Below are 26,362 nucleotides of genomic sequence, written 5' to 3' on the forward strand. Positions count from 1 at the left end.
GCACCGGTTAGCTAGACAACTACGCTGTGCAGGCCAGGCTACACACCGGTTAGCTAGACAACTACGCTGTGCAGGCCAGGCTACACACCGGTTAGCTAGACAACTACGCTGTGCAGGCCAGGCTACACACCGGTTAGCTAGACAACTACGCTGTGCAGGCCAGGCTACACACCGGTTAGCTAGACAACTACGCTGTGCAGGCCAGGCTACACACCGGTTAGCTAGACAACTACGCTGTGCAGGCCAGGCTACACACCGGTTAGCTAGACAACTACGCTGTGCAGGCCAGGCTACACACCGGTTAGCTAGACAACTACGCTGTGCAGGCCAGGCTACACTATACAGTAACTAACACAGTGTTTGACAGGGAACAGGCTTTAGGTAACTCCGATTGGAGTAGAGGGATTTTTATTGTCAACCATTTCAACTACAGCTCTCAAATCCAAACAAAGATTTGTTTTCACAAAAATGGGAATCAGGCAAACCAAAGAATGTACTGGTTCTGTAGAGAAGACACCAGTCACACCCAGTGACAATCCCTTCGGTGAAAACAATATTGAACATTTCTTTAAAAAAAATAATAATAATAATTTCAACTCAAATGAAAAACTCCCAGAAAACCTTACAGGGAATTATTATCAAGAAAAAGTTATTCCACTCAAACAATGTGTAATGTTGTGTGTACATGCCAGGCATTTAATATCTAGTACCCCTAACAGGGGTCGGGGTGAAGGGACTCGCACTAGGCACAGTGTTTTATTTAATATCTAGTACCCCTAACAGAAGCGGCACTGTTGTGATGTGGGATTGAACCTGCAGTACTCCTCAAACCTCTGTTGATCTTAGCGATGTGGGATTGAACCTACAGTACTTCTCAGACCTCTGTTGATCTTAGCGATGTGGGATTGAACCTACAGTACTCCTCAGACCTCTATGTTGATCTTAGCGAAACGGTATTGCAGTGATCCGGGGTTCCGTAGCAGCACCAGTCCTCTCTGGCCATCAGGCTGTCTGAGCAGGGTGTGTAGGAGACCAGTAAGGCTGAGGAGCCCCAGAGCCTCTCCACAGCCAGCCGACAGGGAGAAGTCCCCCTGGGTCACCCAGCCCAGAGTCACCCTGGAGCAGTGGGAGGTGACGCTGGGAAGGGGCTCCGGCCAGAGACCCAGAGTCAGGGCTGAGGTACAGGAGGAAGAGGGGTTGGTGAGGCTGGAGGAGGAGCTAGGATCAGGGTTGACACTAGGGGCTGAGGTACAGGAGGAAGAGGGGTTGGTGAGGCTGGATGAGGAGCTAGGATCAGGGTTGACACTAGGGGCTGAGGTACAGGAGGAAGAGGGGTTGGTGAGGCTGGATGAGGAGCTAGGATCAGGGTTGACACTAGGGGCTGAGGTACAGGAGGAAGAGGGGTTGGTGAGGCTGGATGAGGAGCTAGGATCAGGGTTGACACTAGGGGCTGAGGTACAGGAGGAAGAGGGGTTGGTGAGGCTGGATGAGGAGCTAGGATCAGGACCAGGGTTGACACCAGGGACTGAGGCAGGGTCAGACTGCTTGGCGGAGGAAGAGGAGGAGGTTCCAGGTTTGTTGTGGTCCTTCTTGCGTGGCCGTTTGACGCGGCTCTTGAAGTGGTCAGTGTGTAGAGGCTCCTGGGGCCCTGTGCAGCCCGGCTCCTTACGTACCAGCTGGAGGTCCTCTGCGGTGGGGACACACACCAGGGCGTGCTGCTCCGGTTGGCCCTTGGTGACGAGGGAGAGACGGATCCACACCAGGCTGCTGCCACCGTGTGACGAGAGGAGAGACGCTGCAACGTTACGGTTGAGTTGTGGTGTTGATCCCGGGTTACGTGCCCTCTGACATTTAGAGGATGTGGGGCGACACCAAGCGGACAGCTGCCTTAGAGACTTCCTATTCCTGTTGAACACAGAGACGACCAATTAGGGTTCAGTGTTTAAGCTGCGGAAACCAATCGTGGCTCAGGGTTTATAAAATACGGCCACTACTTCTAGGAAAACCATTTTGTATTCTCAGTGGACCAACAAAGTGGTCTTACAAGGTATGAGCTGTTGTGTTTTCTCTAAACCGCCCAGTGATTCCCAGCACCAAAGAAAAATGTATTCAGCCAAACGCAGTAAAAACAGTCTGAGCTCATGAAGTCAGCCATTACTCTATAAACTGCTGATTTTAGGAGGATCATCTCTCTGATGTAGGGTAGACATTTGGGTCTGAATGTTCCCATCATGAAAAGGTAGGCTGGGGAGGGGTTATCATGAAAGGTATGCTGGGGAGGGGTTATGTTCTTATTATGAAAGGTAGGCTTGGGAGGGGTTATGTTCTCATCATGAAAGGTATGCTGGGGAGGGGTTATCATGAAAGGCATGCTGGGAGGGGTTATGTTCTCATCATGAAAGGCATGCTGGGGAGGGGTTATGTTCTCATCATGAAAGGTATGCTGGGGAGGGGTTATCATGAAAGGTATGCTGGGGAGGGGTTATCATGAAAGGTATGCTGGGAGGGGTTATCATGAAAGGTATGCTGGGAGGGGTTATGTTCCCATCATGAAAGGCATGCTGGGGAGGGGTTATCATGAAAGGTATGCTGGGGAGGGGTTATGTTCTCATCATGAAAGGTATGCTGGGGAGGGGTTATGTTCTCATCATGAAAGGTAGGCTGGGGAGGGGTTATGTTCTCATCATGAAAGGTATGCTGGGGAGGGGTTATGTTCTCATCATGAAAGGTATGCTGGGGAGGGGTTATGTTCTCATCATGAAAGGTATGCTGGGGAGGGGTTATGTTCTCATCATGAAAGGTATGCTGGGGAGGGGTTATGTTCTCATCATGAAAGGCATGCTGGGGAGGGGTTATGTTCTCATCATGAAAGGCATGCTGGGGAGGGGTTATGTTCTCATCATGAAAGGCATGCTGGGGAGGGGTTATGTTCTCATCATGAAAGGCATGCTGGAGAGGGGTTATGTTCTCATCATGAAAGGCATGCTGGGAGGGGTTATGTTCTCATCATGAAAGGTATGCTGGGGAGGGGTTATCATGAAAGGCATACTGGGGAGGGGTTATCATGAAAGGCATGCTGGGGAGGGGTTATCATGAAAGGTATGCTGGGGAGGGGTTATCATGAAAGGCATGCTGGGGAGGGGTTATGTTCTCATCATGAAAGGCATGCTGGGAGGGGTTATGTTCTCATCATGAAAGGTATGCTGGGAGGGGTTATGTTCTCATCATGAAAGGTATGCTGGGAGGGGTTATGCATCAGAGCTGTCAGACACTACTCTACACTGTGGGGGGGGAAAGGACAAGTCATTATTAGAACAACAATAGGGGTTTCATAAAAGGCATGCTGGGGAGGGGTTATGCATCAGAGCTGTCAGACACTACTCTACACTGTGGGGGGGAAAAGGACAAGTCATTATTAGAACAACAATAGGGGTTATCATGAAAGGCGTGCTGGGGAGGGGTTATGCATCAGACACTACTCTACACTGTGGGGGGGGAAAGGACAAGTCATTATTAGAACAACAATAGGGGTTTCATAAAAGGAGAAATGCAATCATTAAAACATTATGAATGAATACTATAAGTTATGCAGAGGAGAGGATGAAACTAGTATTAGAGGTAATGAAAAACACTTTCTAGTGAGATTCAGGACTCTATTCAGATTAAGGCTGAAATGCTACAGATTCAGGACTCTATTCGGTCTAAGGCTGAAATGCTACAGATTCAGGACTCTATTCGGTCTAAGGCTGAAATGCTACAGATTCAGGACTCTATTCGGTCTAAGGCTGAAATGCTACAGATTCAGGACTCTATTCGGTCTAAGGCTGAAATGCTACAGATTCAGGACTCTATTCGGTCTAAGGCGGAAATGCTACAGATTCAGGACTCTATTCGGTCTAAGGCTGAAATGCTACAGATTCAGGACTCTATTCGGTCTAAGGCTGAAATGCTACAGATTCAGGACTCTATTCGGTCTAAGGCGGAAATGCTACAGATTCAGGACTCTATTCGGTCTAATGCTGCAGCGCTACAGATTCAGGACTCTATTCAGTCTAATGCTGCAGCGCTACAGATTCAGGACTCTAATTTGTTCTAATGCTGAAGCGCTACAGATTCAGGACTCTATTCAGTCTACGGCTGCAGCGCTACAGATTCAGGACTCTATTCGGTCTAAGGCTGAAATGCTACAGATTCAGGACTCTATTCAGTCTACGGCTGAAGCCCTACAGATTCAGGACTCTATTCGGTTTAAGGCTGAAGCCCTACAGATTCAGGACTCTATTCAGTCTAAGGCTGAAGCCCTACAGATTCAGGACTCTATTCAGTCTAAGGCTGAAGCTCGACAGATTCAGGACTCTATTCAGTCTAAGGCTGAAGCCCTACAGATTCAGGACTCTATTCAGTCTACGGCTGAAGCTCGACAGATTCAGGACTCTAATTCGTTCTAAGGCTGAAGCGCTACAGCTATAGAAATTGAAAGATAATTTCCCATTGAGCCGACATATGCCACGTTTACCGTGAATGCAGTCTCCACTTCCGCGGTAACATTGCCTTTAAAATGTAAAATCGCGCTGTAACGCTAAACTGTCAGCTGAACTTTACAACCTTTCGGTTACTAGTCCAACGCTCTAACCACTAGGCTACCCTGCCGCCCCAAATTAAACCATCCACATGGTTAGCAGATAATGGGAGTGTAGTGAAATGCTTGTCGGGGTAACAATGTAACAAATAATACATAAACTAAATACTGCATATTTTTCTGAGGGTCGGCCATCTCATGTCTATGCTAATACGGTTAACATTCGCTAGCTAACCGACAACAACTAACGATGGATTTGAGAGACAACAAGTGCTCATTTTGCAAATATATGTTTTCAATAAAAATTGGAGACGAAATATAGTTTCCATGTTGACAACAGTCGAAGCCCGTTCTGTTTTGACCTATAGTCACACACGCACGTGTCTGTTTTGTTGAATACTCGATTCTGATTGGGTAGAAGGGCATTCTAGAGTGTGAATAAACTTCAGACAGTTGGAAAAGATATTGGACACCTCTGAAATAGATCCAACAATACATTTATTTATTTAACCCCTCTAACCACTAGGCTACCCTGCCGCCTCTACACTCTAACCACTAGGCTACCCTGCCGCCTCTACACTCTAACCACTAGGCTACCCTGCCGCCTCTACACTCTAACCACTAGGCTACCCTGCCGCCTCTACACTCTAACCACTAGGCTACCCTGCCGCCTCTACACTCTAACCACTAGGCTACCCTGCCGCCTCTACACTCTAACCACTAGGCTACCCTGCCGCCTCTACACTCTAACCACTAGGCTACCCTGCCGCCTCTACACTCTAACCACTAGGCTACCCTGCCGCCTCTACACTCTAACCACTAGGCTACCCTGCCGCCTCTACACTCTAACCACTAGGCTACCCTGCCGCCTCTACACTCTAACCACTAGGCTACCCTGCCGCCTCTACACTCTAACCACTAGGCTACCCTGCCGCCTCTACACTCTAACCACTAGGCTACCCTGCCGCCTCTACACTCTAACCACTAGGCTACCCTGCCGCCTCTACACTCTAACCACTAGACTACCCTGCCGCCTCTACACTCTAACCACTAGGCTACTGTAGAGAAATGCTAATTCTTATGTAGGTGACCAAACTATTGTTAAGGGGGGGCTACCACTCAGAGTTGAGCCTGTGGGGTCCCCTACAGGATAGCTCCCGCATTACACTAATGGCCAAAACCAGCGCACACACACATGATCTCCGTTGTAGCTGAACGTTGAATGCCCGAAGAGGATTCTACGATGACGGACAGACTACTGAGCCAATGGCGGAAGACTACAGACTACACCCCAGCTGAACCAATCCAAAGATCCGATCTTCCAGAATCAACCTACTTTCTTTTCTATATAATAGTGGTGTACTGATTGTAACGGCCTCTTCTTCGTCTGCGCTTCCGTACGAACCAGCGGGAGAGCCGTAATTACGCTGTTCTAGATATCTTCACTCTGAATAAACTGTAGCTTGTCATACAATTTACCACCTTGTCTGAATCGATCCTTGACCGACTCGTCCGTCTACATATCCAATTGCTAACACTACCCTGCCGCCTCTACACTCTAACCACTAGGCTACCCTGCCGCCTCTACACTCTAACCACTAGGCTACCCTGCCGCCTCTACACTCTAACCACTAGGCTACCCTGCCCCCTCTACACTCTAACCACTAGGCTACCCTGCCGCCTCTACACTCTAACCACTAGGCTACCCTGCCGCCTCTACACTCTAACCACTAGGCTACCCTGCCGCCTCTACACTCTAACCACTAGGCTACCCTGCCGCCTCTACACTCTAACCACTAGGCTACCCTGCCGCCTCTACACTCTAACCACTAGGCTACCCTGCCGCCTCTACACTCTAACCACTAGGCTACCCTGCCGCCTCTACACTCTAACCACTAGGCTACCCTGCCGCCTCTACACTCTAACCACTAGGCTACCCTGCCGCCTCTACACCCTAACCACTAGGCTACCCTGCCGCCTCTACACTCTAACCACTAGGCTACCCTGCCTCATAACTGTTCTAAATCACTGCACCGAGCGGATCCTTCTTCCTACCACGGGGTCCATTATATCCAGATAATGTACACAGCTCAGTGTTTATCCCTTACATATATACAGTATCATCCAGAAGTGGCATCTACCTCAAGACTGTGAAGTTACTCTGTGGTGGTGTCACTTCCTGTTCCATTGGTACGACTGCGTCCTCTCCTCCTCCTCCTTCTTCCTCCTTCACGATCAGCTCCCACTCCTCGACCAGCTGTTGCCAGGGACAACGGAACGGAGCCAGGCAGCCATGTTTGATGTAATTGGTCCGTTTGGCTGGTGGGCGCCTATACAGAGGTCAAGGGGTCATGCTCTAGTCAAACTGTTTCAGGAGGGGGAGCCCAGTCGTTTATGGAACAATGATATATAACCCAGTCATTAGCCTCCACTTGATGAAATGAGCTCAGTTGAAATATCAAACTCAAAAGGATAGTTTATATCAAACTCACCGGTAATCTGACTGGAATCTTAACAGTGTTAACACAGATCCTGTATCAATATGTTGGTTTGAGAGCCATTATATACAGTATGAAATATCCAGAATACCAGTGAGTTAGACTTCATCAAACACTACCAGACACCCCCTTTTACCTGGAGTTACAGGTGACACCGACCATCTCCTCAACACACCTGGAGTTACATCAGGTGATACCAACACACCTGGAGTTACATCAGGTGATACCAACACACCTGGAGTTACATCAGGTGATACCAACACACCTGGAGTTACATCAGGTGATACCAACACACCTGGAGTTACATCAGGTGATACCAACACACCTGGAGTTACATCAGGTGATACCAACCCTCTCCTCAACACACCTGGAGTTACATCAGGTGATACCAACACACCTGGAGTTACATCAGGTGATACCAACCCTCTCCTCAACACACCTGGAGTTACATCAGGTGATACCAACCCACCTGGAGTTACATCAGGTGATACCAACCCACCTGGAGTTACATCAGGTGATACCAACACACCTGGAGTTACATCAGGTGATACCAACACACCTGGAGTTACATCAGGTGATACCAACACACCTGGAGTTACATCAGGTGATACCAACACACCTGGAGTTACATCAGGTGATACCAACACACCTGGAGTTACATCAGGTGATACCAACCCTCTCCTCAACACACCTGGAGTTACATCAGGTGATACCAACCCTCTCCTCAACACACCTGGAGTTACATCAGGTGATACCAACCCTCTCCTCAACACACCTGGAGTTACATCAGGTGATACCAACCCTCTCCTCAACACACCTGGAGTTACATCAGGTGATACCAACCCTCTCCTCAACACACCTGGAGTTACATCAGGTGAAAACGACCCTCTCCTCTCCTCACCTCCTGAACTTGGCCAGCAGCTCAGCCTCCTGCTCTTCCTGGAAGCGTGCTCCTGCAGGGCAGTCTGGGTAGTCGTGGGGAAAGTGAGGCTCTCCTTTATTCTGGGTGTGTTTCAGGCTCATCCTCAGCCCTCCGATACGTACTCCTCTATAAACCTGAAGGAGAGGAGAGGGTTACTACTTTAGTTACCTCTCCTCTACCTACCTGGAGAGGGCTACTACTTTAGTTACCGCTCCTCTATCTACCTGGAGAGGAGAGGGTTACTACTTTAGTTACCTCTCCTCTATCTACCTGGAGAGGAGAGGGTTACTACTTTAGTTACCTCTCCTCTATCTACCTGGAGAGGAGAGGGTTACTACTTTAGTTACCTCTCCTCTATCTACCTGGAGAGGAGAGGGTTACTACTTTAGTTACCTCTCCTCTATCTACCTGGAGAGGAGAGGGTTACTACTTTAGTTACCTCTCCTCTACCTACCTGGAGAGGGTTACTACTTTAGTTACCTCTCTTCTATCTACCTGGAGAGGAGAGGGTTACTACTTTAGTTACCTCTCCTCTATCTACCTGGAGAGGAGAGGGTTACTACTTTAGTTACCTCTCCTCTATCTACCTGGAGAGGAGAGGGTTACTACTTTAGTTACCTCTCCTCTATCTACCTGGAGAGGAGAGGGTTACTACTTTAGTTACCTCTCCTCTATCTACCTGGAGAGGGTTACTACTTTAGTTACCTCTCCTCTATCTACCTGGAGAGGGTTACTACTTTAGTTACCTCTCCTCTACCTACCTGGAGAGGAGAGGGTTACTACTTTAGTTACCTCTCCTCTATCTACCTGGAGAGGGTTACTACTTTAGTTACCTCTCCTCTACCTACCTGGAGAGGAGAGGGTTACTACTTTAGTTACCTCTCCTCTACCTACCTGGAGAGGGTTACTACTTTAGTTACCTCTCCTCTACCTACCTGGAGAGGGTTACTACTTTAGTTACCTCTCCTCTATCTACCTGGAGAGGGTTACTACTTTAGTTACCTCTCCTCTACCTACCTGGAGAGGAGAGGGTTACTACTTTAGTTACCTCTCCTCTACCTACCTGGAGAGGGTTACTACTTTAGTTACCTCTCCTCTATCTACCTGGAGAGGGTTACTACTTTAGTTACCTCTCCTCTATCTACCTGGAGAGGAGAGGAGGTTGATCAGACATATTTGTAGTAATTAGTCATTTGTCTGCTTCTCAAAATATTCTATGGCCATTGATCTAGAGTAGTGACCTATATAGGCAATAGGGTGGGTCCTGGTCTAGAGTAGTGCACTATATAGGGAATAGGGTGGGTCCTGGTCTATAGTAGTGACCTATATAGGGAATAGGGTGGGTCCTGGTCTATAGTAGTGCACTATATAGGGAATAGGGTGGGTCCTGGTCTAGAGTAGTGTACTATATAGGGAATAGGGTGGGTCCTGGTCTATAGTAGTGACCTATATAGGGAATAGGGTGGGTCCTGGTCTAGAGTAGTGTACTATATAGGGAATGTGTGGTCCATACCAGAGGAACCCAGAAGGCCATGCCCCAGGCCTTGGGTAGCAGCAGGTCCCATCCCGCCCCCCAGGACCCCATCTCTGTGCCCTGGCTCTTCCCAGACTGCTGCACCAGTAGGACGGGTACTCTACCCTGCAGGGGGGTGGGGAGTCTGGAGCCTGGGACCAGAACATCATTACGCAGTCTGTTTACTTCCTGTAGACAGAGAGAAGACTGGATATGGGAGACAAATCACGTTTCCATCTGAAGTTTTTATGCAAGTTATACCGTATGGAAATAAATCAACACAGGTGTGATACAATTTCACAAATCGTCAACAGAAAAATAAATGTATTATGTCAGGCCATGATATGCTACGTTGTACTACGACGTGGTAAACCGGGAGAATTCTCCAGAACCTGTCAGTGAACTGTTGTCTAGAGAGAATGCTCCAGAACCTGACAGTGAACTGTTGTCTAGAGAGAATGCTCCAGAACCTGACATTGAACTGTTGTCTAGAGAGAATGCTCCAGAACCTGACATTGAACTGTTGTCTAGAGAGAATGCTCCAGAACCTGACAGTGAACTGTTGTCTAGAAAGAATGCTCCAGAACCTGTCAGTGAACTGTTGTCTAGAGAGAATGCTCCAGAACCTGACAGTGAACTGTTGTCTAGAGAGAATGCTCCAGAACCTGACAGTGAACTGTTGTCTAGGGAGAATGCTTCAGAACCTGACATACATTTAGTGACTCTTCTTCCTGGGTTGAGTCTCCTGGGGGGGGGGGGGGGGGGACATACATTTAGTGACTCTTCTCCCTGGGTTGAGTCTCCTGGGGGGGGGGGGGGGGGGGGGGACATACATTTAGTGACTCTTCTTCCTGGGTTGAGTCTCCTGGGGGGGGGACATACATTTAGTGACTCTTCTTCCTGGGTTGAGTCTCCAGGAGGACCTACATTTAGTGACTCTTCTTCCTTCTACCCTGGGTAGAGTCTTCATACATTTAGTAATGATATATTAAACAGACATGGCGCTATGGTTCAGTACCTGGTCTGTCATCTTGTTGTGTGTGACGTTGTCGCGGACAGACCGGTCCCACAGGGAACTCTGGCTGAGGGGTTCAGGGATCCCCTTCAACATCAGTTCCCTCCTCCTCTCCTCGTTCACTCCTGAAACAACAGAGGGCATAGTGCCGTATGACCAGGTACTCAGGAGAGTCACCAAACTGTGTTGAGTAGGCCAGAGGAAGCATACAACTAGTTGGCAACATCTACAGCTTCACCGGGTAGCTCTATAGGGCCTACATCCACTAAATAAGGAAGTGGGTGATGCAACCCCCAGCCAGGTACTAAAAGGTCAATAAGGAAGTGGGTGATGCAACCCCCAGCCAGGTACTAAAAGGTCAATAAGGAAGTGGGTGATGCAACCCCCAGCCAGGTACTAAAAGGTCAATAAGGAAGTGGGTGATGCAACCCCCAGCCAGGTACTAAAAGGTCAATAAGGAAGTGGGTGATGCAACCCCCAGCCAGGTACTAAAAGGTCAATAAGGAAGTGGGTGATGCAACCCCCAGCCAGGTACTAAAAGGTCAATAAGGAAGTGGGTGATGCAACCCCCAGCCAGGTACTAAAAGGTCAATAAGGAAGTGGGTGTGAACCTCTGAGGGCGTGGTCTGAGCACAGGGTCATGCCAGGATTCGAACCTGGGACATCTGCATGGACGAGCAGAGGCTCCCCAGGAGCACAGGACCAGAGAAGTACCACCACCAGAAGAGCAGAGAATGACCCACAGAACCTCCCTACCCACAAAGCCTCAGGACCTATTACCATCACAAACACAGGGTCCTGCCAGGATTCGAACCTGGGACATCTGCATGGACGAGCAGAGGCTCCCCAGGAGCACAAGACCAGAGAATGACCCACAGAACCTCCCTACCCACAAAGCCTCAGGACCTATCACATTCATAAACACAGGGTCCTGTTCAGCAGGGAACAAATCTATGACATTTTCTTGGATGCGTTCTCAATTGAATATTAGGCAGTCGGCTACGTCACTGTTTCACTCTGATTGAAAAGGTTGTGTTCTGAACATGGCCCAGGTAGAATCACCCTAAAGGAGAACTAATGTAAACTATATCGGACCTGTCTGAACCACCCCCACCCTGTCTCCTGGCTCAGAGGTTACCATGGCTACTGGCTCAGGGGTTACCATGGCTACTGGCTCAGGGGTTACCATGGATAATGGCTCAGGGGTTACCATGGATAATGGCTCAGAGGTTACCTTGTGCCTTCCTGATGTCGGACACGGCCTTGCTTCTCTTGTTTGGTAAGGTCAATCTGGGGTCATCCACCGTCAGACCCAGAACTGAGCCGGCTGGGACCTCCGCTGTGGAGTACACACCTGAGGGGAGAAGACAGGACAGACATGAGGTACGCTTTGGAGGGAGGAGACAGGACAGACATGAGGTACGCTTTGGAGGGGAGAGAGACAAGACAGACATGAGGTACGCTTTGGAGGGAGGAGAGACAAGACAGACATGAGGTACGCTTTGGAGGGGAGGAGACAGGACAGACATGAGGTACGCTTTGGAGGGAGGAGAGACAAGAAAAACATGAGGTACGCTTTGGAGGAGAGGAGAGACAGGACAGACATGAGGTACGCTTTGGAGGGGAGGAGAGACAGGACAGACATGAGGTACGCTTTGGAGGGGAGGAGAGACAAGACAGACATGAGGTACGCTTTGGAGGGGAGGAGAGACAGGACCGACATGAGGTACGCTTTGGAGGGGAGGAGAGACAGGACAGACATGAGGTACGCTTTGGAGGGGAGGAGAGACATGAGGTACGGTTTGGAGGGAGGAGAGACATGAGGTACGGTTTGGAGGGAGGAGAGACAAGACAGACAATCAAGAGTTAAAACCTACAGGAGGGTCTCTCTCCAGGAACAGGGTTGGAGTTAAAACCTACAGGAGGGTCTCTCTCCAGGAACAGGGTTGGAGTTAAAACCTTTTATTTTATTTTTTATTTATTTTACCTTTATTTAACCAGGTAGGCTAGTTGAGAACACCTTTATTTAACCAGGTAGGCTAGTTGAGAACACCTTTATTTAACCAGGTAGGCTAGTTGAGAACACCTTTATTTAACCAGGTAGGCTAGTTGAGAACACCTTTATTTAACCAGGTAGGCTAGTTGAGAACACCTTTATTTAACCAGGTAGGCTAGTTGAGAACACCTTTATTTAACCAGGTAGGCTAGTTGAGAACACCTTTATTTAACCAGGTAGGCTAGTTGAGAACACCTTTATTTAACCAGGTAGGCTAGTTGAGAACACCTTTATTTAACCAGGTAGGCTAGTTGAGAACACCTTTATTTAACCAGGTAGGCTAGTTGAGAACACCTTTATTTAACCAGGTAGGCTAGTTGAGAACACCTTTATTTAACCAGGTAGGCAAGTTGAGAACAAGTTCTCATTTACAATTGCGACCTGGCCAAGATAAAGCAAAGCAGTTCGACAGATAAAACGACACAGAGTTACACATGGAGTAAAAACAAACATACAGTCAATAATGCAGTATAAACAAGTCTATATACAATGTGAGCAAATGAGGTGAGAAGGGAGGTAAAGGCAAAAAAGGCCATGATGACAAAGTAAATACAATATAGCAAGTAAAATACTGGAATGGTAGTTTTGCAATGGAAGAATGTGCAAAGTAGAAATAAAAAATAATGGGGTGCAAAGGAGCAAAATAAATTAATAAATTAAAATTAAATACAGTTGGGAAAGAGGTAGTTGTTTGGGCTAAATTATAGGTGGGCTATGTACAGGTGCAGTAATCTGTGAGCTGCTCTGACAGTTGGTGCTTAAAGCTAGTGAGGGAGTTAAGTGTTTCCAGTTTCAGAGATTTTTGTAGTTCGTTCCAGTCATTGGCAGCAGAGAACTGGAAGGAGAGGCGGCCAAAGAAATAATTGGTTTTGGGGGTGACTAGAGAGATATACCTGCTGGAGCGTGTGCTACAGGTGGGAGATGCTATGGTGACCAGCGAGCTGAGATAAGGGGGGACTTTACCTAGCAGGGTCTTGTAGATGACATGGAGCCAGTGGGTTTGGCGACGAGTATGAAGCGAGGGCCAGCCAACGAGAGCGTACAGGTCGCAATGGTGGGTAGTATATGGGGCTTTGGTGATAAAACGGATTGCACTGTGATAGACTGCATCCAATTTGTTGAGTAGGGTATTGGAGGCTATTTTGTAAATGACATCGCCAAAGTCGAGGATTGGTAGGATGGTCAGTTTTACAAGGGTATGTTTGGCAGCATGAGTGAAGGATGCTTTGTTGCGAAATAGGAAGCCAATTCTAGATTTAACTTTGGATTGGAGATGTTTGATATGGGTCTGGAAGGAGAGTTTACAGTCTAACCAGACACCTAAGTATTTGTAGTTGTCCACGTATTCTAAGTCAGAGCCGTCCAGAGTAGTGATGTTGGACAGGCGGGTAGGTGCAGGTAGCGATCGGTTGAAGAGCATGCATTTAGTTTTACTTGTATTTAAGAGCAATTGGAGGCCACGGAAGGAGAGTTGTATGGCATTGAAGCTTGCCTGGAGGGTTGTTAACACAGTGTCCAAAGAAGGGCCGGAAGTATACAGAATGGTGTCGTCTGCGTAGAGGTGGATCAGGGACTCACCAGCAGCAAGAGCGACCTCATTGATGTATACAGAGAAGAGAGTCGGTCCAAGAATTGAACCCTGTGGCACCCCCATAGAGACTGCCAGAGGTCCGGACAGCAGACCCTCCGATTTGACACACTGAACTCTATCAGAGAAGTAGTTGGTGAACCAGGCGAGGCAATCATTTGAGAAACCAAGGCTGTCGAGTCTGCCGATGAGGATATGGTGATTGACAGAGTCGAAAGCCTTGGCCAGATCAATGAATACGGCTGCACAGTAATGTTTCTTATCGATGGCGGTTAAGATATCGTTTAGGACCTTGAGCGTGGCTGAGGTGCACCCATGACCAGCTCTGAAACCAGATTGCATAGCAGAGAAGGTATGGTGAGATTCGAAATGGTCGGTAATCTGTTTGTTGACTTGGCTTTCGAAGACCTTAGAAAGGCACGGTAGGATAGATATAGGTCTGTAGCAGTTTGGGTCAAGAGTGTCCCCCCCTTTGAAGAGGGGGATGACCGCAGCTGCTTTCCAATCTTTGGGAATCTCAGACGACACGAAAGAGAGGTTGAACAGGCTAGTAATAGGGGTGGCAACAATTTCGGCAGATAATTTTAGAAAGAAAGGGTCCAGATTGTCTAGCCCGGCTGATTTGTAGGGGTCCAGATTTTGCAGCTCTTTCAGAACATCAGCTGAATGGATTTGGGAGAAGGAGAAATGGGGAAGGCTTGGGCGAGTTGCTGTTGGGGGTGCAGTGCTGTTGTCCGGGGTAGGAGTAGCCAGGTGGAAAGCATGGCCAGCCGTAGAAAAATGCTTATTGAAATTCTCAATTATGGTGGATTTATCAGTGGTGACAGTGTTTCCTATCTTCAGTGCAGTGGGCAGCTGGGAGGAGGTGTTCTTATTCTCCATGGACTTTACAGTGTCCCAGAACTTTTTTGAGTTAGTGTTGCAGGAAGCAAATTTCTGCTTGAAAAAGCTAGCCTTGGCTTTTCTAACTGCCTGTGTATAATGGTTTCTAGCTTCCCTGAACAGCTGCATATCACGGGGGCTGTTCGATGCTAATGCAGAACGCCATAGGATGTTTTTGTGTTGGTTAAGGGCAGTCAGGTCTGGGGAGAACCAAGGGCTATATCTGTTCCTGGTTCTAAATTTCTTGAATGGGGCATGTTTATTTAGGATGGTTAGGAAGGCATTTAAAAAAGATATCCAGGCATCCTCTACTGACGGGATGAGATCAATATCCTTCCAGGATACCCCGGCCAGGTCGATTAGAAAGGCCTGCTCGCAGAAGTGTTTCAGGGAGCGTTTTACAGTGATGAGTGGTGGTCGTTTGACCGCTGACCCATTACGGATGCAGGCAATGAGGCAGTGATCGCTGAGATCTTGGTTGAAGACAGCAGAGGTGTATTTAGAGGGGAAGTTGGTTAGGATGATATCTATGAGGGTGCCCGTGTTTAAGGCTTTGGGGAGGTACCTGGTAGATTCATTGATAATTTGTGTGAGATTGAGGGCATCAAGTTTAGATTGTAGGATGGCTGGGGTGTTAAGCATGTTCCAGTTTAGGTCGCCTAGCAGCACGAACTCTGAAGATAGATGGGGGGCAATCAGTTCACATATGGTGTCCAGAGCACAGCTGGGGGCAGAGGGTGGTCTATAGCAGGCGGCAACGGTGAGAGACTTGTTTTTAGAGAGGTGGATTTTTAAAAGTAGAAGTTCAAATTGTTTGGGTACAGACCTGGATAGTAGGACAGAACTCTGCAGGCTATCTTTGCAGTAGATTGCAACACCGCCCCCTTTGGCAGTTCTATCTTGTCTGAAAATGTTGTAGTTTGGAATTAAAATGTCTGAGTTTTTGGTGGTCTTCCTAAGCCAGGATTCAGACACAGCTAGAACATCCGGGTTGGCAGAGTGTGCTAAAGCAGTGAATAGAACAAACTTAGGGAGGAGGCTTCTAATGTTAACATGCATGAAACCAAGGCTATTACGGTTACAGAAGTCGTCAAAAGAGAGCGCCTGGGGAATAGGAGTGGAGCTAGGCACTGCAGGGCCTGGATTCACCTCTACATCGCCAGAGGAACATAGGAGGAGTAGAATAAGGGTACGGCTAAAAGCTATGAGAATTGGTCGTCTAGAACGTCTGGAACATAGAGTAAAAGGTGGTTTCTGGGGGCGATAAAATAGCATCAAGGTATAATGTACAGACAAATGTATGGTAGGATGTGAATACAGTGGAGGTAAACCTAGGTATTGAGTGATGAAGAGAGAGATATTGTCTCTAGAAACATCGTTGAAACCAGGAGATGTCATTGCATGTGTGGGTGGTGGAACTAATAGGTTGGATAAGGTATAGTGAGCAGGACTAGAGGCTCTACAGTGAAATAAGACAATAAACACTAACCAGAACAGAAATGGACAAGACATATTGACATTAAGGAGAGGCATGCTTAGTCGAGTGATCAAAAGGGTCCGGTGAGTGGAGAGGTTGGTTGGTGATTTAGACAGCTAGCCAGGGCATCGGTAGCAAGCTAGCATAGGATGGAGGTCTGTTGTTAGCTACCTCTTGCGTCAGTAGATTAGTGGGGTTCCGTGTGGTAGAGGGGATTAATCCAAATCACACAACAACAAAAATAAAAACAATAGATATAGTTATAGAGGCCCAAGAAGAAAACATAATAATAATAATAATAAAAAATAATAAATAAAATAAAAAATAAAAAATAAAAAAAATTGTCCGATTGTCTATTCAGATAGCAGCCGGTAAGACAGCTAACGGTTAGCAGGCCGCAGATGGGCGTTCAGGTAACGTCGCGACGGAGGAGCCAGCCGAATAACTCCTTCGGGTAGATAACGTCGGCAGTCCAGTTGTGAAGGCCCGGTGGGGCTCCGCGAAGGCAGTAAAACGGGTCCGGATAGGTGACTGCAGCCCAGGTGTGATTGATGGAACTCAGGAGTGATTGACGGAGCTTGCTAGCTCCGGAATAATTGATGTTTGCCCCGGAATCGACGAAGGCCGATAGTCACACGGATAGCAGCTAGCTAGCTGTGAGATCCGGGTATGAATGTCCAGAGAGCAGTCGAAATCCAGGGACATGGAGAGAAAAATTGGTCCGGTATGTTCCGTTCCGAGCCGTGCTGCGCCGTACAGAACTGACGATAGATTTTCGAGCTAAAGGATAGCTGATGACCACAAACCGTGGTTAGCTGAATACTAACGATTTGCCAGTAAAGGAGCTAACTAGCTTCTGAACTAGCTTCTGGATTAGCTTCTGGCTAGTTTCAGGCTAGCTTCTTGGAGTTTCTGGCTAGCTTCTTGGAGGATTACAGATCTGAGGTAAATAATACTTTTTTATAAATATACATTGGTGAGGCGGGTTGCAGGAGAGTGTTTTGAAGATGAGTTGATGGAAAATAAAATGTATGTGAAAAAGTTGTAAATATATATATATATACAGGACACGACAAGACGAGGACAAAAGACGTCTGAACTGCTATGCCACCTTGGTTAATCGAAACCTACAGGAGGGTGTCTCTCCAGGAACAGGGTTGGAGTTAAAACCTACAGGAGGGTGTCTCTCCAGGAACAGGGTTGGAGAGCCCTGATCTCATCTAATGAATGTAGGTAATGAATGAGGAATGTAGTTGTGAGGAACCCACCTCTGAGCATGTTGAAGACACCAGCTTGTTGTTGATGAAGAGACATGTTACAGTCGTCTCTGCAGTGATCTGGCCACCAGAAGGGAGATGGTCTGGATTTACCTGTAGCCTGGAATACAGATAAAACACCTGACTAACACATTGTACTGGAACAAACAGGATGTAGTCTCTAGATAAAACACCTTACACTGGAACAAACAGGATGTAGTCTCTAGATAAAACACCTTACACTGGAACAAACAGGATGTAGTCTCTAGATAAAACACCTTACACTGGAACAAACAGGATGTAGTCTCTAGATAAAACACCTTACACTGGAACAAACAGGATGTAGTCTCTAGATAAAACACCTTACACTGGAACAAACAGGATGTAGTCTCTAGATAAAACACCTTACACTGGAACAAACAGGATGTAGTCTCTAGATAAAACACCTTACACTGGAACAAACAGGATGTAGTCTCTAGATAAAACACCTTACACTGGAACAAACAGGATGTAGTCTCTAGATAAAACACCTTACACTGGAACAAACAGGATGTAGTCTCTAGATAAAACACCTTACACTGGAACAAACAGGATGTAGTCTCCAGACAAATCATCCCAGGTGATTAGCTGGCCTCCAGACAAATCATCCCAGGTGATTAGCTGGCCTCCAGACAAATCATCCCAGGTGATTAGCTGGCCTCCAGACAAATCATCCCAGGTGATTAGCTGGCCTCCAGACAAATCATCCCAGGTGATTAGCTGGCCTCCAGACAAATCATCCCAGGTGATTAGCTGGCCTCCAGACAAATCATCCCAGGTGATTAGCTGGCCTCCAGACAAATCATCCCAGGTGATTAGCTGGCCTCCAGACAAATCATCCCAGGTGATTAGCTGGCCTCCAGACAAATCATCCCAGGTGATTAGCTGGCCTCCAGACAAATCATCCCAGGTGATTAGCTGGCCTCCAGACAAATCATCCCAGGTGATTAGCTGGCCTCCAGACAAATCATCCCAGGTGATTAGCTGGCCTCCAGACAAATCATCCCAGGTGATTAGCTGGCCTCCAGACAAATCATCCCAGGTGATTAGCTGGCCTCCAGACAAATCATCCCAGGTGATTAGCTGGCCTCCAGACAAATCATCCCAGGTGATTAGCTGGCCTCCAGACAAATCATCCCAGGTGATTAGCTGGCCTCCAGACAAATCATCCCAGGTGATTAGCTGGCCTCCAGACAAATCATCCCAGGTGATTAGCTGGCCTCCAGACAAATCATCCCAGGTGATTAGCTGGCCTCCAGACAAATCATCCCAGGTGATTAGCTGGCCTCCAGACAAATCATCCCAGGTGATTAGCTGGCCTCCAGACAAATCATCCCAGGTGATTAGCTGGCCTCCAGACAAATCATCCCAGGTGATTAGCTGGCCTCCAGACAAATCATCCCAGGTGATTAGCTGGCCTCCAGACAAATCATCCCAGGTGATTAGCTGGCCTCCAGACAAATCATCCCAGGGGATTAGCTGGCCTCCAGACAAATCATCCCAGGGGATTAGCTGGCCTCTAGATAAATCATCCCAGGTTCTTACATCAGTGTGTGTGGCAGGGGCCAGGGTTTCAGTCAGAACGGAATGTGATAGAGGTCCAATCAGACGATACCGCACCATCTCCATGGTGAGGTCACTGCAAAACAGTAAACAACAACATTCAGGAAGTCCACATGGTTGAGAATAAAGGGAGGGGTTTTATAAAGGGAGGGGTTTATAAAGGGGAGGGTTTTATAAAGGGAGGGGTTTATAAAATTGACAGAAAACTCTAAAATATGACTAAATGACTAGACCAGTGGTACCAGTCAGAACCCACCTGATGACTATACCAGTCAGAACCCACCTGATGACTATACCAGTGGTACCAGTCAGAACCCACCCGATGACTATACCAGTGGTACCAGTCAGAACCCACCCGATGACTATACCAGTCAGAACCCACCCGATGACTATACCAGTCAGAACCCACCCGATGACTATACCAGTCAGAACCCACCCGATGACTATACCAGTCAGAACCCACCCGATGACTATACCAGTCAGAACCCACCCGATGACTATACCAGTCAGAACCCACCCGATGACTATACCAGTCAGAACCCACCCGATGACTATACCAGTCAGAACCCACCCGATGACTATACCAGTCAGAACCCACCCGATGACTATACCAGTCAGAACCCACCCGATGACTATACCAGTCAGAACCCACCCGATGACTATACCAGTCAGAACCCACCCGATGACTATACCAGTCAGAACCCACCCGATGACTATACCAGTCAGAACCCACCCGATGACTATACCAGTCAGAACCCACCCGATGACTATACCAGTCAGAACCCACCCGATGACTATACCAGTCAGAACCCACCCGATGACTATACCAGTCAGAACCCACCCGATGACTATACCAGTCAGAACCCACCCGATGACTATACCAGTCAGAACCCACCCGATGACTATACCAGTCAGAACCCACCCGATGACTATACCAGTCAGAACCCACCCGATGACTATACCAGTCAGAACCCACCCGATGACTATACCAGTCAGAACCCACCCGATGACTATACCAGTCAGAAACCACCTGATGACTATACCAGTGGTACCAGTCAGAACCTACCTGATGACTATACCAGTGGTACCAGTCAGAACCCACCTGATGACTATACCAGTGGTACCAGTCAGAACCCACCTGATGACTATACCAGTGGTACCAGTCAGAACCCACCTGATGACTATACCAGTGGTACCAGTCAGAACCCACCTGATGACTATACCAGTGGTACCAGTCAGAACCCACCTGATGACTATACCAGTGGTACTGGACCTCCAGGTTACGGGTGTGGTAGCAGAAATGGTACTGTATCCCAGGAGCTTCTTGGCTGGTGGCCCAGCAGCCTCAGGCTCCCTGGAGGACCACTTCCTCTTAGAACCAGAACCAGAGGTCTGCGCTGCCTCAGGACCAGCCCCAGGACCGGGGGCCAAGGTGGGGGTAGGGGCTGGCTGTGGAACAGGGAGGTCCACTGGAGCAGGTGGAAGGACAGCCTCAGAACACTGACAGACAGCCTGCAGCTCTGGGAGGAGGTCCTGACACAGAGCACAGGGCACAGTCACAACACGGGGCACAGTCAGAATGAATAGTACTTGACCGATCCCAAAGGGGACATCTGATTGGATAGTACTTGACCGATCCCAAAGGGGACATCTGATTGGATAGTACTTTCCCGATCCCAAAGGGGACATCTGATTGGATAGTACTTTCCCGATCCCAAAGGGGACATCTGATTGGATAGTACTTTCCCGATCCCAAAGGGGACATCTGATTGGATAGTACTTTCCCGATCCCAAAGGGGACATCTGATTGGATAGTACTTTCCCGATCCCAAAGGGGACATCTGATTGGATAGTACTTTCCCGATCCCAAAGGGGACATCTGATTGGATAGTACTTTCCCAATCCCAAAGGGGACATCTGATTGGATAGTACTTTCCCGATCCCAAAGGGGACATCTGATTGGATAGTACTTTCCCGATCCCAAAGGGGACATCTGATTGGATAGTACTTTCCCGATCCCAAAGGGGACATCTGAGTTCACCAGATTATAGACAACAATAAAGACACCATCAATCAATAGTTAAATGGTTGTTCAACACTTCTACTACTGATTGATTCTGCATATTAGTCCCTCTGACCGTTTTCATGGTGGGGTGAGCCCAGATCCACAGCTGTCTGTGTGTTGATCCCTGGGAGCCCTGGTCCTCCTGGCCCCCCCGGCCCTGTGTTGTGGGTCTCCAGAGGAATGTGACAGGCCCCAGGGGCTGGAGAGGGTACTGTCCTGCTCTGTACACCACCACACTGCCCTGTCTCCTGCCTGACACACACATGGCTGCTGCAAACGTAGGCCCTGCAGGTACAACATATCTCATCGTCAATAATACCGTAAAGCAGCGAGTCACATATTTGTTAGACCACCCAACTCAAAGCTTTTCGTACAGTTGGTTCACATTTTCAAACTTTATACTGAAATTACTTGTAAACAAATCGAGACTGATGCTGCGTTTAGACGAGGGACATAAAGATCAGCCATACCAGTCGGCAGAGCGATGCTGCGTTTAGACGAGGGACATAAAGATCAGTCATACTGAAATTACTTGTAAACAAATCGAGACTGATGCTGCGTTTAGACGAGGGACATAAAGATCAGTCATACCAGTCGGCAGAGCGATGCTGCGTTACCAGTCGGCAGAGCGATGCTGCGTTTAGACGAGGGACATGAAGATCAGTCATACCAGTCGGCAGAGCGATGCTGCGTTTAGACGAGGGACATAAAGATCAGTCATACCAGTCGGCAGAGCGATGCTGCGTTTAGACGAGGGACATAAAGATCAGTCATACCAGTCGGCAGAGCGATGCTGCGTTTAGACGAGGGACATAAAGATCAGTCATACCAGTCGGCAGAGCGATGCTGTGTTACTAGTCCAGTTCCATGCTGTTACTATAGTTACTATAGTCCAGTTCCATACTGTTACTATAGTCCAGTTCCATGATGTTACTATAGTTACTATATTCCAGTTCCATGCTGTTACTATAGTCCAGTTCCATACTGTTACTATAGTTACTATAGTCCAGTTCCATGCTGTTACTATAGTTACTATAGTCCAGTTCCATGCTGTTACTATAGTTACTATAGTCCAGTTCCATGCTGTTACTATAGTTACTATAGTCCAGTTCCATGCTGTTACTATAGTTACTATAGTCCAGTTCCATGCTGTTACTATAGTTACTATAGTCCAGTTCCATGCTGTTACTAGTTACTATAGTCCAGTTCCATACTGTTACTATAGTTACTATAGTCCAGTTCCATGCTGTTACTATAGTTACTATAGTCCAGTTCCATGCTGTTACTATAGTTACTATAGTCCAGTTCCATGCTGTTACTATAGTTACTATAGTCCAGTTCCATGCTGTTACTATAGTTACTATAGTCCAGTTCCATGCTGTTACTATAGTTACTATAGTCCAGTTCCATGCTGTTACTATAGTTACTATAGTCCAGTTCCATGCTGTTACTATAGTTACTATAGTCCAGTTCCATGCTGTTACTATAGTTACTATAGTCCAGTTCCATACTGTTACTATAGTTACTATAGTCCAGTTCCATGCTGTTACTATAGTTACTATAGCCCAGTTCCATACTGTTACTATAGTTACTATAGTCCAGTTCCATACTGTTACTATAGTTCAGTTCCATGCAGTTACTATAGTTACTATAGCCCAGTTCCATACTGTTACTATAGTTACTATAGTCCAGTTCCATGCTGTTACTATAGTTACTATAGTCCAGTTCCATGCTGTTACTATAGTTACTATAGTCCAGTTCTATGCGGTTACTATAGTTACTATAGTCCAGTTCCAAACTGTTACTATAGTTACTGAAGTCCAGTTCCATGCTGTTACTATAGTCCAGTTCCATGCTGTTACTATAGTTCAGTTACATGCGGTTACTATAGTTACTGGTGAGGTGGCTTCCTGTCTACAGGAATCTGTAGCTAGTCCTTCTGGTGAGGTGGCTTCCTGTATACAGGAATCTGTAGCTAGTCTTTCTGGTGAGGTGGCTTCCTGTCTACAGGAATCTGTAGCTAATCCTTCTGATGAGGTGGCTTCCTGTCTACAGGAATCTGTAGCTAGTCCTTCTGGTGAGGTGGCTTCCTGTATACAGGAATCTGTAGCTAGTCCTTCTGGTGAGGTGGCTTCCTGTATACAGGAATCTGTAGCTAGTCTTTCTGGTGGGGTGGCTTCCTGTCTACAGGAATCTGTAGCTAATCCTTCTGATGAGGTGGCTTCCTGTCTACAGGAATCTGTAGCTAGTCCTTCTGGTGAGGTGGCTTCCTGTCTACAGGAATCTGTAGCTAGTCCTTCTGGTGAGGTGGCTTCCTTTATAAAGGAATCTGTAGCTAGTCCTTCTGGTGTACTTTCTTCGATGAACCCCTTCACTAAAAGTTGCCAGTAGTGTCTGAAATGCCAACACCCTCTCTGCTACTCTCACCATGATCTGGGTATGTGTGGCGTTCAACTAGTCTTCATATCAGTCTCTATATTGTGTACAGTGAGCAGTCCTTCCTCTACTACGAGCTATTCAATGATTTCACTTTACACAGAGATGTGGTGTCGTTCCCCAGCGACTATTACTCACTTCCCTAATTCATGAGCCTCACAAATCCCCCCCCTCCCCCCCCAGTCATTTTCAATTCCGTTTTCCCCAATTCCCTGTAACGCCCACGCCTTGGTTTGTGGGACTCCATAGAATGCATGGATATCCTGCCAGAATCTGTCAACTAACACCCTCATGGAAACACTGTCTTAGACACGATGTACTTAGCCTCCGGCCTCAAATGCACTTGCACCTAGATCATTCCATCGAACCCATAACATGTTAATCCCTACTGCTTGGCCACTTATATAGTTATAAACACACTAAAAGACAAATTAGTCCGTTTCCAACAACCCCTCATCTGGAACAGTGATCACTCACATGTTCCACGCCACCTGAAAATTGGACTGGGACAGTGATCACTCACATGTTCCACGCCACCTGGAAAACTGGACTGGAACAGTGATCACTCACATGTTCCACGCCACCTGGAAAACATGTTGGACTGGAACAGTGATCACTCACATGTTCCACGCCACCTGAAAATTGGACTGGAACAGTGAAGAGAGAGACTGATCATGTGTTCCCTGTTGGTTATCACTTTTACCCAGTCTGATCATGTGTTCCCGGTTGGTTATCACTTTTACCCAGTCTTCATCATCATCATCCTCGTGTCAAACAAAGTCCCTAGTATCAAAGTCCCAATTAGCCCGAGCTACCATATAGTGGGTTGGCTGATACCCTCCCTCTCAGGGGACATGTAAAGATAGGGCACTATTGCCATAACCTCAAGAGAGGCCAGGCTATAACAGTTTAGGGCTTTTCTGATTCAGGAAATCCAGACAAATTACTACATTCATAACTTCCTTAATAAAACACCTGAGACAAAATGTCCAAAGAGCATAACAACAACACTGTTGAAATGTAGCTGCTACTCCCTTATCTTGGTGACCTCACAGTTACAGGGTCAGGGAGTTAGAGAACGAACCGTTAGGGAGAAATCCCATACCATACAGCTGACCCAATCCGGCTGAGATTTGTATGGAAGACAAATCAACCAAAACATTACACTGAATGTTCTCTAGCCTTTCTAGTGAGGGTGATCGGGCCTCACCAGGAAGTCAGAACAGAGGTCAGAGACATTTCAAAAAAACATTCTGTGTACCAGGTTTACATTGGTACACATACCTCACTACATACCTCACTACATACCTCACTACATTGGTACACATACCTCACTACATACCTCACTACATACCTCACTACATTGGTACACATACCTCACTACATACCTCACCACATTGGTACACATACCTCACTACATACCTCACTACATTGGTACACATACCTCACTACATACCTCACTACATTGGTACACATACCTCACTACATACCTCACCACATACCTCACTACATTGGTACACATACCTCACTACATTGGTACACATACCTCACTACATTGGTACACATACCTCACTACATTGGTACACATACCTCACTACATTGGTACACATACCTCACTACATTGGTACACATACCTCACTACATTGGTACACATACCTCACTACATTGGTACACATACCTCACTACATTGGTACACATACCTCACTACATTGGTACACATACCTCACTACATTGGTACACATACCTCACTACATACCTCACTACATACCTCACTACATACCTCACTACATTGGTACACATACCTCACTACATACCTCACTACATACCTCACCACATTGGTACACATACCTCACTACATACCTCACTACATTGGTACACATACCTCACTACATACCTCACTACATACCTCACTACATACCTCACCACATACCTCACTACATACCTCACTACATTGGTACACATACCTCACTACATTGGTACACATACCTCACTACATACCTCACTACATTGGTACACATACCTCACTACATTGGTACACATACCTCACTACATTGGTACACATACCTCACTACATTGGTACACATACCTCACTACATTGGTACACATACCTCACTACATTGGTACACATACCTCACTACATTGGTACACATACCTCACTACATTTACATTGGGTTTCCTTACTACATTTCTTATCCGGAGAGCTTACATGTGTGGACCCAAAACTCTGACAGATACAGGAAATATCATTTGTGTGCCCTTTAAGGTGAATCCTTTCTAACCCGTGAAGAACCTACTAAAGACGGTGTGAGTATGTAATTAAATCAGACACGGTGTTAACTCCACTAACTCCACTCATAATTGGTGTAATTAAATCAGACACGGTGTTAACTCCACTAACTCCCCTCATAACCGGTGTGGGTATGTAATTAAATCAGACACGGTGTTAACACCACTCATAACCGGTGTGGGTATG

At 47.2% G+C, this 26,362-nt stretch overlaps 1 protein-coding gene across 5 annotated transcripts in view; it reads right to left on the reverse strand.

Annotated features, from left to right (window-relative positions):
• Window positions 1-376: 376 nt before the first annotated feature.
• Window positions 377-26,362, reverse strand: part of LOC109885754 (ribonucleases P/MRP protein subunit POP1) — a 38,688-nt gene continuing 12,702 nt past the window's right edge. For 3 of the 5 annotated variants that reach the window (XM_031812023.1, XM_031812028.1, XM_031812024.1), the window contains exons 6-15: window positions 21,527-21,738; window positions 20,635-20,921; window positions 19,371-19,464; window positions 17,799-17,907; window positions 11,762-11,881; window positions 10,531-10,652; window positions 9,513-9,701; window positions 7,979-8,133; window positions 6,721-6,909; window positions 377-1,905 (exon numbers count right to left, since the gene is read on the reverse strand). In XM_031812023.1, the coding sequence (XP_031667883.1) occupies window positions 924-1,905; window positions 6,721-6,909; window positions 7,979-8,133; window positions 9,513-9,701; window positions 10,531-10,652; window positions 11,762-11,881; window positions 17,799-17,907; window positions 19,371-19,464; window positions 20,635-20,921; window positions 21,527-21,738 (2,459 nt within the window). In that variant the 3' untranslated portion in view covers window positions 377-923. The remainder of the gene's footprint in view (window positions 1,906-6,720; window positions 6,910-7,978; window positions 8,134-9,512; window positions 9,702-10,530; window positions 10,653-11,761; window positions 11,882-17,798; window positions 17,908-19,370; window positions 19,465-20,634; window positions 20,922-21,526; window positions 21,739-26,362) is intronic. The other 2 variants (XM_031812025.1, XM_031812027.1) reach the window with 2 other exon arrangements.

Source organism: Oncorhynchus kisutch, unplaced genomic scaffold (assembly GCF_002021735.2).
Source record: "Oncorhynchus kisutch isolate 150728-3 unplaced genomic scaffold, Okis_V2 Okis02a-Okis13b_hom, whole genome shotgun sequence".
NCBI classification, from domain to species: Eukaryota; Metazoa; Chordata; class Actinopteri; order Salmoniformes; family Salmonidae; genus Oncorhynchus; species Oncorhynchus kisutch.